General features: G+C 40.6%; 1 protein-coding gene across 3 annotated transcripts in view; it reads left to right on the top strand.

Annotated features, from left to right (window-relative positions):
• GREB1 (growth regulating estrogen receptor binding 1) overlaps positions 1-14,609 on the top strand; it is a 168,383-nt gene that overhangs the window by 140,248 nt on the left and 13,526 nt on the right. For all 3 annotated transcript variants that reach the window (XM_032792329.2, XM_032792326.2, XM_032792323.2), the window contains exons 23-28: positions 5,623-5,725; positions 7,145-7,303; positions 8,718-8,860; positions 9,883-10,044; positions 12,351-12,555; positions 13,499-13,673. In XM_032792329.2, coding sequence (XP_032648220.1) covers positions 5,623-5,725; positions 7,145-7,303; positions 8,718-8,860; positions 9,883-10,044; positions 12,351-12,555; positions 13,499-13,673 — 947 coding nt within the window. The remainder of the gene's footprint in view (positions 1-5,622; positions 5,726-7,144; positions 7,304-8,717; positions 8,861-9,882; positions 10,045-12,350; positions 12,556-13,498; positions 13,674-14,609) is intronic.

The following is a 14,609-nucleotide window of genomic DNA, read 5'->3' as shown; positions in this document are numbered from 1 at the left end:
GTGAAAGAAAACATATAGCAAATGTGAGCTCCTGTCTCACTTTGGAAATAAACAGTTTTCTTTCCAGAAGTGTGTTTTGCTCATGGGCGTGTTTCATAACTATTGCACTATATGTGAAGTTATGCTACCTACTGCATTAAGAGGAATCAGCAGAAGATTTTGGCACCATAATGTCTTGTCTGAACATTTTAGAGACAAATCCAAATTCAGGCAAAGACTTAGATTTCCAGTTTTTGTAACATTAACCCACTGACTGAAACCACAGAAAGCCAGAGTTCATAATAGCTGGTAGAGATCAGCTATTAGACATGCCATTCTAAACGTATAAATAACAATTCAGCCAGAATATTAAGCTGGAGAAAGATCTCTGAATTGGTGGACACAATCCTTTCAGCCACTAGAAGGTGGTAGTTGTTATCATACCATACAACATAAGTCAGTTTAAGAAAAATCAAGCACTCTAGTGAACCAAAACTAAAAGTATCACTGCCAAAATGTTTAGCATTCAGGAATTCTTCTCCTTCCCCTCATGTACATAACACCTATATATAATAATAATTGGAGATATACCTATCTCCTAGAGCTGGAAGGGACCTCAAAAGGTCATTGAATCCAGCCCCCTGCCTTCACTAGCAAGACCAATTACTGATTTTTGCCCCAGATCCCTAAGTGGCCTCTTCAAGGATTGGGCTCACAACCCTGGGTTTAGCAGGCCAATGCTCAAACCTCTGAGCTATCCCTCCCACGTCTATGGCTGGCTAACATATTTTCTATATGGCTACTTTCCAGTCAAGATATGTACAGCCCTAGTACTGTGGGACTTTGATCTCCACTGAGGCCTTCGGGTGATACCACAATACCAATTATAAACTAATGATAGAAACTGCATGTAAAGACATCAGCCAGTGGTCTGAATACATACACAGGAATAAAAGGGGCAAAACAGACTTGCCATTCGCTAACCCCAACACTTATTTTTCTCAGCAGCCTTTTATTTTGCTTCTTTTGAATGAAATATGGGGAGAAATTCTCTCACCCTATCTGGTGAACCCAAATTCTTAGTGAATGCAGAGTGCCTCTGCATTTCTTACAGTTTCTGCCTTATATCCAGAAAGACAAATTCAAGGATAAAAGGAAGGAGAGAAGATGTTCCAAGTTCCAAACCTACTAAATCTGGAACACTCACCCCATTCTATGGAGCCACTGGACCATTACTTTAACTGGTCTCCAGAGTACTATTTCTGGTACTTCCTTCTGGTTTCTAAGATGTCTTGTTTCCCACCCATCGCCCACTTTAGATTCTCAGCCTATGACACTCAAAGAAATACACTGAAGTTTTGTTTCATTAATACATCCTTTTGCACCATATTTTTTTTAGCTCTGAGGTAAGAAGACCCTCTGGCATGTGGTCCTGAAGGCTGCATGCTTCTATGGCATGCCACAGTCATACTTTAGTATGGATTCTTCCTAAGGTCTATGGTTGGTGACCTGCACGTCTAGATTGTCTTTATGCAATTTTATCTTTGGCCCAAAGCATTTTCAACAAGCTATTTATAGTCTTTTGGTTCCACTTGAATGCATTCTTGGATAACATTCTGGGTTGAATTGTCTCAAGATTTATTTGTAGGTTCATAGCATAAAGGCTTTGTGTAAATTGGAAATTATCTACTCTGACTGCCTTTCAGATCCCCTGGGAATGGTTTTGGAAATTAATGAGGGAAAGAAGTCAACAATTTTTTTATCTTCATGTCCATTGTCAAGAGTTCCTTTCATGTGAAAGGAGTTGGTAGACTTAGTCCATTTTTCAGTAGACAAGTGTCCACATTAAGAAACCCACTGAAACAATTATCTTTCTTGTTGGGAGTCTTAGCAGAGGGCAGAGAGTGAAAAGGCATGGAGATAGTATTGCTGCTTCATCCCTGGGGTGATCTCTCTATTAAAATATTCAGACACTGGTTGGGTAGTATGGATAAATATGCACTACTGTGAAAAAGTTTACCAGTTCTGTGGAAATAAATTTATCATCTAGGGTGCTAAAATATAATACCATCCCGACCACCAAATTCATTGAAATTTGGGCGGATGTTTTTTTTTTTTTTGTTGAAGAAATATAAGTTTCTTTTATGTTCCCAAATTACATGCAAGAGGTTTGGTGCTATTGCTGGGTTTCTTTGTTGTGTTTTATACCCTGAAAACAGCACTTTCTATAAGTGTGGAAGCAGTTTAAGTCCTGTGAATGACTGTGACATAGGGTTCTCAAATACTTTTGTTGTGTGAACCGCAGCCTAAAAGAAAGATTGTCTTCAGGGCAACCTTCCATCCATGACTGCTTACACCACCTGCCCTACCACTCACAGATAACATCTCAGATTTCTAGAGCTAGTTGCTCACGTGTGAAAATAATATTAGGTAAGTATTTAATGTATCTATTGTTAGCTGTCTTTTAGTGCAACGTAGCAGGTGGGAACAAGAAGAGCCAGCACCATCTGTGGACCATCTGTGGACCACAAGTGTTTCGCAGACCACAGTTTTAGAACCACTACTGTGATCTGTTTAGAACTCTCTCACCTGGAAACTGGATTAGAAAAAAATTATAGCAATGTTTTTCCATTTGTTGTATTTTTTTAAATGTGAAGATTTGGAAGCATATTCTTAGTAGTAGAGATATGAAGAAAGTGGTCAATCAGATGGCTTGTACCACAGGAGTTGGTATCTGAGAGCCATTCCTGTCAATCATCCTGCTGTGCAGTGTCTGAAACCAGTGGAAAAAGGGGAACCCATTATGGTACATGTTATAACAGCACTTTGAATGTCTCTTCTACAAATCAAAATGGTAGCACTTAAACCATGTTGCTGACTGGAATCTGACCCTCTGATTGCTGGACAGAAGGACCACCTGCTTTCAGTTTACCATAGATATCCATGGAAAGAATAATATCCTGGCTAAGATCTCAGGACTGCCTTTCCCCTTAAGCAGGTATTGTGCTTTAGAAATGTGTCTCTTTAGTACACAAATATTGGGCCTTCCCACCATTGAGCATCTTGTGAGGAACACCTCAACTGAGATTCATTCCTAAATGTTGTCATCATAAGTAGTAAATACTGTCACATGGCATTCTGATTAAAAGATTGGAATGTAAATGTATCCCCAGTTTTTCATGTCCCAAATCGTGGCAAATGTCAAGCAGAAATCAGACTAGTGAATGGTTGCTGGTGCCGCACATCTCAGTTTTCATAAATGATCTAAAAGCTTGAGATTTGCTTCTTCCCTTCTTGAGCCTTTTCCTTCTAAGGCCTTGTCTGTTCTGTCTGCATCAGACTGCACTCTTTCTGCTTTGTGTAGACAGAAAAAGAAACAGAGTAAGTGTTCTACATCAAGGTGGATAAAAGATTGTATGGAACCCAAAACATCTCATCTAAGAAGGCACTGGGCATTGCCACATTTTGGAGGTTATTGATAGTCATAAAATACCTCTGCTTTCCTTTAAGGCAAAGTTACCCCATTTTGGTATCTTATTTACTTAGATTGGTAGGGAGGCTAGATGTAAAAACTAATGTTATCAGCAACAGGTGTTGCGGACAACTCCATTTACTGGGAAGGTCATGTTGCAAATCCATTAGCTCTAAAATTTTGCTTTCTGGAGCTGACAGTTGACTGAATGAATGGAAAGCTGTTGTCCTATTAAGGAAATTGTGTTCAATCAAAATGAACTTGGTAATGAGATCCTGCCTATTTCAGCTATGAGGGGCATATGTCTGAGCTACAGAGTCACGTTATTACTGTCAAATTGTCTATCAAATTATTCTCAAGCTGAGAATCTGTCAGATTCACCCAATTTTGACAGAATACTGATGATCTTAATGGAAATCCAAGTGTCACTTCAGATGAAATGAAAGCTCTGATAAAGATACATAGAAGTAACCCCAAACATGAGAGATGATGTAGGTACTATACTCTTTTGGAACTAAACATGATCAATTATACATTTGCATGAAATATTAGATGAGGGATCATTTCCAAGATATGAAATTTTTGTTTAGTTGATTCATAAATAAATGGATCCAGGTAGTCACTATAATATAGCTATTATTTTCAGCTCTAGGGTCCTGATCTAAAACCCACTGAAGTCAATAAAAAAATTCCCATTGAAATCAGTGGGCTTTGGATCAGTTCCAAGGTTAACTGTTTTGAAAGAAATCTGATTAAGTAGAAAGTGCAGGTTCCAGTTTGCTGTTTGTCGTTTTTAAAGAGAACAAATGTTACTTTTTTCTTGTTTTAGCTTCAAAGCCTCCTTCTTTCAAATGTAAAGTGAAATGAACATATATTCCATAACTGTTTAAAATAAAACAACCCTCATTAGACTCAATCCTACATTTCTTACATTCCTCAAATCATCAGTATAGTTATTTCATGGCAACTGGATTCTTGGGTACATCAGGAAAGCAGGATCCGCACTGCTATCAGGCCTCAAGCTCTCCCATTGAAATAAACTGTACAGTTTCAATAGAAGCAGGATCAGGATTATAATTAGTTTGTTAGCCTGAGCACTGAAGAGGCAACTGTTGTTTATGATTATCAAGTTATCTTCAGTGTAATTTTTAATGTTGAATTACACAGAAAGAAGGCAAAGTGTAAATAGGATTTATGAAAGCTGCTCTTATCCCTGCAAAATGGACATTTCTTCCTGAGCCAAATTAATGTCAAGGGCCCAGTGTTTGTCAAGTACTGTGTTTCGGTGCTTGCTTGCTTGCTTGCTTATTTATTTATTTATTTATTTATGTATTTAACATTGTGTCCGGTAAAGTTCACATGCAAGATGATAGGACAATTCATTGGTTAAACGATCTGCTGCCTGAGAGTAATTGGCCCATGCCTTTGTAAAATCAGGTGCAAAAGTAAGTTGTACAAAAGCACAGCAGTGCATGTCTGCATAGTGGTGAGAAGGACTGTATCCTCTCTGGTTTGAGTTAAAAAAAGAAAAGCGTTAAAGGTTTGATGTAATTTAAAAAACAGATCACATAAGCACAGGGAAAATAGGAGGTGAAATGCTACATAATTTTGCATATCGTATCTGACTGAAAAGAGAAACTGTGCAGGTACGATGCACTCCATCTTATGGCCCTGTTTCAACTCATTCTTCAGTATAGAAAGTTGCCTCAATATGTCAATCAATGAATGCACAGGCTTGGAAAGGTTGAGGTAAAGCTTTAGTTATATTGTGCTTTTCCCTGGCAGATTTTCATGCAATGTACTTGTCTGGTTTATTAAAAATGTGTTTTCCTGCCCATTGTAGGGAATATAGTTCAGGGGAGAGAAGTTGCTTGTGGTGAGTTCTTTTTATTTGTCTGACTATATCCCAAGAGTATCACGTAAGGTATATTTTGAATGTTAATTTCCTGCATAAAAGTGGCATTGCTGTGTAAAATGAGTCATTAACCATCCCATATAAACTTTGTGAATGTACAGGAATAGGCATGTATATGCAACAGAACTTGAGTTGAACTTTGACCTGTTTTTAAATTAGATTACAATAGTCATTACAATTCCAAGTTTCCAAATAATGACAGAATGGCATTCATGACAAACAACTGTTTAGTTTCTGATTTATATGTTTGTTACAGGTAGGAAAAACGGGAGCCTATCTTCAGTTCCTCAGTATCTTGTCCAGAATGCTAATTAGACTGACGGAAGTGGATGTTTATGATGAGGAAGAAATCAATATTAGTAAGTTGTTAATAAAAAGACATTTGCTTCTGGGGATTTTTTATGTCACATTGTTAATTGGACCAGTTGTTGACTAGTTTGTCATGTGCTTTTCCCCTTTACACGGTAGTTCATTTACATTACTGCAGTCAATTTAGAGCTCTTAAATTAAGGAGTTAAGGATTTTAATTTCTAATTTGGAATCCTGTGACTAGCTAATTTCTCTCCATTTAGAGCTCACTCCGCCTCTCAGTACATCTGTTTTTCTTAGAAAGTTGGCAGCAGCATTTTGTATGTTAAAAATAGTTCATCTCATGCTGAGAAACAATATACTGACTTTAAGCCTGGAATGATTATTTTGGTCAAATGCAAAAAAGGGGATTAGTTGGAAATGCTGACAGATTTATAACCATTAGCAATACTGTCACTATATTATACATTTTAGGTAAACAAGAGATCACATGAATGAGAAGACCATATACACATTCCTGCTTTCCAGTAGTTGATCCTATTCTCAACTTCCAGTTTTTTTCAGCGTATCCCTCATTCTCCTCTTTCTCCAGATGTAATTCTAGACTTCTCTGAGGCTCTGCTATTTACTTTGATCAATCACTTTCTACAGTGATTTATTTGATTTTTTTTTTTACGCTTGGGGGTAAAATTCTCCCCTGTGCAGAGAAGCAGTACAAAGCTTTTACCTCATGTAAGTCTCATTTAAATTCTTGTTTTGAGTGCTTATGTAGAATCTAAGAGGATCATACATTGTATCCTGGCTGGCCCTCTGCATTGGGAGGAATAGCTCTGCTTGAGTTTCCTATTTACTTCTAGTTTCCAAGCAGCAGATCCTCAGCTGGTGTAAATGATTATAGCTCCAGTCACTTCTGTGGAACTATGACACTGCAACTGCCCCCAAACATCTTAGACTCCTTACTAGTGGAGAGAGAACAAACAAAATTCCCTTAACTGAAAACTTTATCTCCAAAGTATATTGAAGTCAGTGGAGAGATTCCTTCTGACTGGTCCATTTTACCAGCAAAATCCTTGCTGTGGTACTTTTATTATCAGTGCGTATATGATTCCAGATGGCTTCTGACTGGTGCTTTTACTCTGTTACTGCAGAATTGCATTGAGGGGAGAGGAATGTTGAGTAATTGATCAGATGATCACTAGTTTTTCTGCAGAAAACAGCTTCACGGATGTTGTTGCCTTAAAATAGTAAAAGAAATGATAGTACAATAATAATAATTAATAACCTCTTAAACTGTATTAATAGCATAGACTTGCTTTAGGTTGGGGTATCTTTCTATGCAATCATTTGAACCTTTCAATTGGTTTCACACATCTCTTTAACAAAGCGTTCTGTAAAACTGTAGACATCATTCCATTTATTGTAAACTGCATGTTTGGGTTTTTTGGGTTTTTTTTTTACTATTATTATAGAACTCCAAGAAGAAGCAGATCAATGTTATCACCAGCCAGGAGACATGTGGCCTGATTTGGAGACATTTAAGAAGATACCTTTTGACTACACTATTCATGATCCGAAATATGAAGATGCAAGTCTGATTTGTACAGGGCTTCAGAATATGAACAGTGACGGTCAGAATTTAAAATATAACAGAGAGAGATGCATGTATTTATTTATTTATTTGCAGTCACTATAGACAGTATGGATGGAATCCTGGCCCTATTGAAGCAAATGGCAAGACTCTCCGTGATTCCAATGGGGCCAGGATTTTGTCGATATGAAATTACAATGTACAGAGCTATATTGTTTATAGTTTTAACATGAGGGTTAAATTGTAAAAGGATTAAAAGTTTGTCAAATAAGGAACAAGACATAAGGATGAGCAATGTGAGTGTTTTGTGGCACGGAAGCTATGTAGCCTTTCACTAGTAAGGCCCTGATCTTACAAACACGTATGTATCTGAGTAAATTTACTTACTTGAGTTTGTCCTATTATGTTTCAATAAGACTATGCATATTTGCAGGGCTGGTTCTAGGAGTGGGCAAGCCGAGTGGCCGCCCAGGCATCAACTTCTGGGATTCCAAAGTGCTGTGGCACTCGGCTGGTTTTTACCTCCACTCCTGATTGGCCAGCCTTTTTTTTCTTTCCCCCCAGGTGTTTAGCTGCTAGGACAATGGGACCAAAAACATGTTCTGGCTTGGCTAAAGTTAGGATTGGACTGTAGGTCACCAGTTTGAATGAGGTCCACTGAAGTAGTGATTCATTTGATGGCTGTTTTTGGTGGGCTGTGTGAAATGAGTTGGTGTCTCAGTTCAGGACCAACTAGATGAAAGTCCACATCACAATGTCACTAGACAGTCTCCTCATTTGACTCTGACATCAATCACATGATAGCAACTGCCTCTCTGGGCCAGATTTTCAAAGATCATTTTATTCCTGAAGATGCAGATAGGCACCAAGTTTGATTTATGAAAGTGCCTAAGTGGGCTAGGCACTGGACTCTGATTTACTTTTGTACATCTCACAAGGTACCTATATGCATCTGTGCATGTCCAAATACCTTTGTAAATTTGGCGAAGAGAGATCAGCACCAACATTTGCAAATATGGCCTTTGATTTTAGGGGCATCTATTTTGAGGCACATTTTCAGTGCTCATTTATAATAATGCAGAGAGCATTTTAAACTGCACTTTGGGAAAGCAGAGATAGTGTCTTCCTCTCTGTTTGTTCTGTGCCCAGCACAAGTCAGCACTCAACAAATAGTAATCATAATAATAATAATTTTGCTTTACCTGCACCTCTGTGTTATAAATGAGCACCGAACCATCACGACAAAGCACTTAAATCTACAGTTATTTTCTCTTCCCTTCGATATACACATATAATAAAACCAGAGCTCAGGCCGAATATCTATTTTATTTGGTGTTCCCACTGTCCCTGCAGGCTTATGATGATTACATAAACAGTTTATTCATCACAGGGGGGATATAATGGGCCCTAGAATATACTTAAAATGAATACAGTCCAATTTTTTTAATGTACAGACAGATCAATGGGCAAAAAACAGGAGGACATGTATATGCGCCGTCAGACAACTCGAATGAGATTATCTAAGTATGCAGCATACAATACATACCACCACTGTGAACAATGCCATCAATATATGGGCTTCAATCCCAGGTATCAGGTAAATCATGCCTAATTTTTATTTAAGATAGTAAATCTGTAGCAGATCTGTAAATTACATTGTGCATACTTTATAGTATCAGTACTGGTACCCAAGCTGCATATTTGCTCTATAAGCATTTCCATAGAGAACTGATATGTACATTTTGGCCCTGATACTGCAGTTGGATCTTTGCACTTGCACTGAGCCCCAGTGAAGTCAGTGGAGTCCTGCCCAGGCACAGGGATGTGTGTGAGTAGATTGCATTGCAGTTTTGGGATCTTAGTCTAGACAAAATGTTTTATCTTAGTGATAATTAATTTTCAACAGTGGTGGCAGTGCAGGACAAAAGCACATTGTGAATATCTTCTGGGATTCTTTGAGTACCCAGATTCATGGCTGGTACGGTCAGGAAAGGTCCTGGAGGTCAACAGTTTCACTCTGTGGACTTTGCAGGCTGTTCCTTGGATCATTCCCACTGACCTATGAAGTGCTATAGTCAACAGTCTACACTAACCACTATAAATGATCATTGATTTCCCAGTAAACCTTCCCCTAGGGTTTATTAACATTTGCTCTGGGGCAGAGCAGTTGCTGAAGGTAGTAAGTTGACTGCTGCAGAGAACATTTTATACACATCATGTGGACTCTGATTATTCAAACAAACCCTCCCAGTTCGCTGCTCATTAGAATGCGAAGAAAAAGGCATCAGCAATGCAAGTACTGCAGCTATTGTATAGCACACAGCGTTACTGAGAAATGAGGTTGGCCCACAAGCCTTGCTACCATCGATGAAACAAAAAGCAAATCGATGGCTTCAGGCCAGGAAGCTGGGTAAATTGCTTAGTGAATATATTGGGCTTGAGCCAGATGTCACTGATTAGTATTAAGATGAATTATGAGGTAAAAAGTATTCCTGTGCCGTGTGTGGTTTCCTACTGGTTTGGTGCTGACTTAGTGATGTCCACGGACTGTTCTATGCTCTCTTGGGAAGGAAAGTTAGAATCTAATAATTAAATTTGTCCTTTTTTCCCCCCCCTCAGCTTTATGAGTCCACCCTGCATGCTTTTGCTTTTTCCTATTCCATGCTTGGAGAGGAGATCCAGCTGCATTTTATCATCCCCAAGTCAAAGGAGCACCATTTTGTCTTTAGTCAACCAGGAAGACAGCTGGAAAGTATGAGGTTACCACTTGTCACAGATAAGGTAGATGGATAACTATATTTATGCTCACATATGGGGCATAGACAGGGCTGATCTAAAGATTTGTAGGGTCAGATCATACTTTGGCCTCACTTCTGGTTCTGCTGCTGGGAAATGTTGAGAATGGTCTGGCAATGAGTTGTTTCCTTCTCTTTGGGTACCCATGCTGAAGAGGAAGACAAGCTGCAGAAATTGCTTGGAATGCCAGGTCCCAATCAAATACTTGCTTTGCTCATAATTAAGGCTATGATTTTGTCATGGATATTTTTAGAAAAAAAAATCATGGACAGGTCACGGGCAATAAACATCAATAAATCATGGAAGCCGTGACCTGTCCCTGACTTTTACTAAAAACAGCTCTGACTAAATAGGGAGAGAGGAGGATTCAGCACCTTGTTCCCCCCGCAGCAGATGGGAGCTGCAGGGACCCCATTTCCCAGTGGCTGGGAGGGGTGCCTCTGCCACCATATGGGGCTAGAGCTGGACGGGTCCCCCCCATTGCCCTGCAGGGCTGGGAGCTGCGTGTGGCCTCTCTGCCCCTGGCCACTGAGCAGCTCCGGTGTACCTCTGCCACCGCTGCCAAAGCCTGGGAACTGCAAAAGGGCCCCCCCTGCCCACAGCCACTAAACAGCTCTGGGGTCCCTCTGCCACCATCTCCAGTGGCTGGGAGCTGCGGGGAGGGGCCTGGCTGCTCACAGCAGCTGAGCCACTACAGGAGGGACCCCTGCCAGTGGTAGCTGCAGGGCAGCTCAGGGGTTGCTGCCACTGGCAGCGAACAGTCAGTTGTGGGAGTTCCTGCTGGGCAGTTGTGGGAGGGTCCCGAGGGTCCCCCCCCCCCCATGGAGGTGGGTTGCTGCAGGGTCCCCAGTTGCTGGCAGCAGCTGGTCAGCTGCGGGGGTCCCCAATGTCATGGAGGTTGCTGGAAGTCACTGTTCCAGTTACTTCTGCAACCTCTGTGACATAATAATAGCCTTATGCATAATCAAGGCTGGTTCTGGGCACACACTGTTTGTGAGCTGGGACTATGACAACTGGAGACTGTTGTGCAGTGAATCAGGAGTTCTCAGGGTTCTGGATAAAGACACTGAACAGAGGATGGTATCAGCTTTGAGAATCAAATGTACATGTTTTTGTTTAGCCTATGGCTAAGTAAGAGGAAGCAATTTATCACTGGCTTGCCTGTCCTGGCCTGCGTAAGTGGTTTCACCAGATAACATAAAGGAGAGTTTTGAAAGAATCTTTGAGGTGACTGTGCAGAACCTCATGGTAGCTTCAGGGAAGACAGCTGCAGAGGTTATCAATCTGAGCAGTCTGTCTTGTCTCTGATATGAGCCTTTACAATGACCCCTGCAAGCCCGGAACAATCTCTGCCTGATTCAATGAAGTATACTCTCTTTAGACTACTGGAGCAATTTGTGGAATAGTAGTAGCAGCCAAGTTTTTATGGTGCAGAAGGTAAGCTGTCCACAAAAAAATTATTGATCCACACTCCATCCTTCACTTTTGGCAGCTTATGCCTAGATAGGTAGGAGCGTAATATACATCTGCTAGACTGCAATCAAACTTGAAGTTACACAACACCTTTTATCTGAGAGAGAGTTGTGTTTTTCAGCTGATGAGAATACAAAATTATCCCAATTTACTGTGTACCACCATAAGCACCTTCAATTTACTAGTGGTTACTTCATTGGAACTAGGTGTCAAGTCTCCATAGTATCTGTTCCCATCCCTGCCTCTGATCTGCATTGAGACCTTTGGCAAATCACTTAATTTCTCTGTTTTTTTCATCTATAAAACTTGTAGAATACTTACCTACTTCATAGGGTGTGCTGCTGTAAGATTTAATGCATGTTTGCAAAGCACTATGAGATCATTGGATGTAGGTCACTATAGCTGTGTAAAGTTTTATCATCTTAGTCTTTTTCTTTTTATTCTTTCACTTCTGTTAATGTTTGGTTGCTTTCTATTCTTCTATTATTTTCTTCTTTACTTCCTCAGAGCCTGTCAAACCACTGAGGATCCTATATCCCCGGTAGATCAAGATTTAGCAATCCCAACTGGGGCTATATGTATCTATCCCTCTCTTACCAGCCAATCAAGTGATCAAGACCCTTTTCTTTGTCACTTGATAGAAGTTGTTCTCTTCCAACTCTTATAAAAATTCCTAATTTCTCTTTTATTTAGATATTAGGCCAGTTTCCCATCTGGTGTAAATCAACATAGCTCACCTAAAGATCTGGCCTTCTTTGTTTAAATAATATTCAGCATAATACAGAGACTCATCCTTCATTTTTGTATTTACTTTACAGAGTCAGGATTACATAAAAAGCCCCACTTTTACTCCCACAACTGGGCGTCATGAACATGGACTTTTCAACCTGTATCATGCAATGGATGGTGCCAGCCATTTGCATGTTCTAGTTGTCAAAGAGTATGAAATGGCCATATATAAAAAATACTGGCCGAACCACATCATGCTCGTGCTGCCGAGTATTTTCAACAGTGCTGGAGTAGGTAGGTAGTAGGGGATAAAAAGAAGGTAAAACACGTGTTATTGTACAGACACCCTCACCGAGAGGTTTGTAATAAGTGATCTCTTGCAACACAGTATATCTCACCATATATACTGTGCTTCAGAAACTGCACCCTCCTTCTTTACTGTGATAGGCGGTGAAGTGTATTGTACCCCAAGTAAATGCAAAATCAATTAACACCTGATAAGTCATTCATACTTAACCCTATAATGCTAACTTTAGTGAAGAAGGCATGTGACTCTGGGGCATTTTCTCCCAGGTGCAACATGCAGCAGAGGATCCTTGGCCACAGGACATTTGTCAGTGGGGGGAACTGCAGCATCTCAAGGCAGTGGAACTTGAGCAGGGCTCATAGTGAATTAGCATAGCCTTAAATGAGTTTGGTGCTGGCCAGGGATAGGGAGTGGCTATGGTGCCTAATAATGCACTGATCCTGTGCATTTCTTAGGTAGTGTCTGCCAGAAGTGTTTTTATGGAGCACCCAGAGTCTGCTCTGGTGGGACACCCAAGGTGGACAGACAGAGGGGATTATGACTTTCATCACTTAGGTGGGTCCATCCCCATGTGCAGTGGCTGGTGCCAGGAGGTATCAGTGGAGGTAAATCTGTCCCTCGCAGTTTAAAGGCATCACATAAATTCCCACCACAAAAATCAAACTCATCTTATTAGCTTCCTCAGTGGTGTCCCATGTGGCCTTAGCAGCCTGACACAACACCCACACCTGTCAACTCAGTTCCATTTGGTAGGGGATGGTGACAGATTGGCTCTGGAGTCCTTTAATCACTAACCTTCAGAGTGAGCAAGCCACACTGTGCTCCATGAACTTTTGAAAGGTTGGCACTTATCAACAAACAACTCCTGCCCCTGTCACCGCCACCTCCCATCCCAGAATTTTCCTCTGTTTATGCTGTCTTTGGTTTCAGGTGCTGCACACTTTCTAATAAAAGAGCTGTCTTATCATAATCTGGAACTAGAACGAAATCGGCAAGAAGAACTGGGGATTAAACCCCAGGATATCTGGCCTTTCATTGTCATTTCGGATGATTCCTGTGTTATGTGGAATGCGGTAGAAATCGATTGTTCGGGAGACAGAAAGAGGTAAAACACCATAATTAAGGAACATGATTTTTTTCAGCTGATCACTTTAAACTCTGAGCACAACTTGTTGAAATGACATCCTGGAAACAGCAAGGCTTTTACTCTGTGTAACAAGTAGGCTATAATATTTGCCTGGCGACAGAGAAATATTTCTTGATATATTTGTCTGCATGTAGCTTAGTGTCCATCAGTGCACAGTCTACAGCTTCAGCCATACAGCTCAGCACTTCAGTTCCGGCTGGAGTGACTCATGCTTTTGGCCTTGGAGTTCTGTGGTTCAGTCCCAGCTGTGTTGGCCAAGAGGGGTGGCCATCACATGTATGGTTGATCTGGATACAGCCGTGCAATGAGTACAAGCACACATGGATGGATTTTAAGCGGCAGGCCAGAACTTTTATTTAGCTTTACTACAGGGGAGGGGCACTACCTGCCCATCATCCATGCTCACCTATACCAGGCATTAAGTGGTTCCAGTGCAGGGGTTACAGGGCTCCTACCATAAAACCCATCACTGAGACTAGACTCTGCTCAACTACCCACTCCCAGGACTCAGCTCTCTCTGATTCCTACCCCCTCATCCACCCATGAGGGGTACAGAGGACGCAGAAGGGTGGAGATGTTAGGCCTCCTCCCACAAGGGTTACGTGATCTCCTTCTACCCCAGGAGCCCATGGATCATCAGGAAAATCCAAGGCCTTGTATCTCTGGGAACTGTGCGCTACATCCTTTTAACCACACTGGAAACTGGTCACAAGTTGAGACAAATTAACAATGCAACCAATTACCTCAGTTAGGGACTAAGCACATTCCTACTTAATAGGACTGTTGATTAATTGCAGTTAACTCACATGATTAACTCAAAAATTAATTGCAATTAATTGCAGTTTTAATCACATTGTTAAACAATAGAATATCAATTGAAATTTATTAAATATT

This window comes from Chelonoidis abingdonii, chromosome 3 (genome assembly GCF_003597395.2).
Source record: "Chelonoidis abingdonii isolate Lonesome George chromosome 3, CheloAbing_2.0, whole genome shotgun sequence".
Lineage (NCBI taxonomy): Eukaryota > Metazoa > Chordata > Testudines > Testudinidae > Chelonoidis > Chelonoidis abingdonii.
This window is presented reverse-complemented; position numbering and strand designations above follow the sequence as displayed.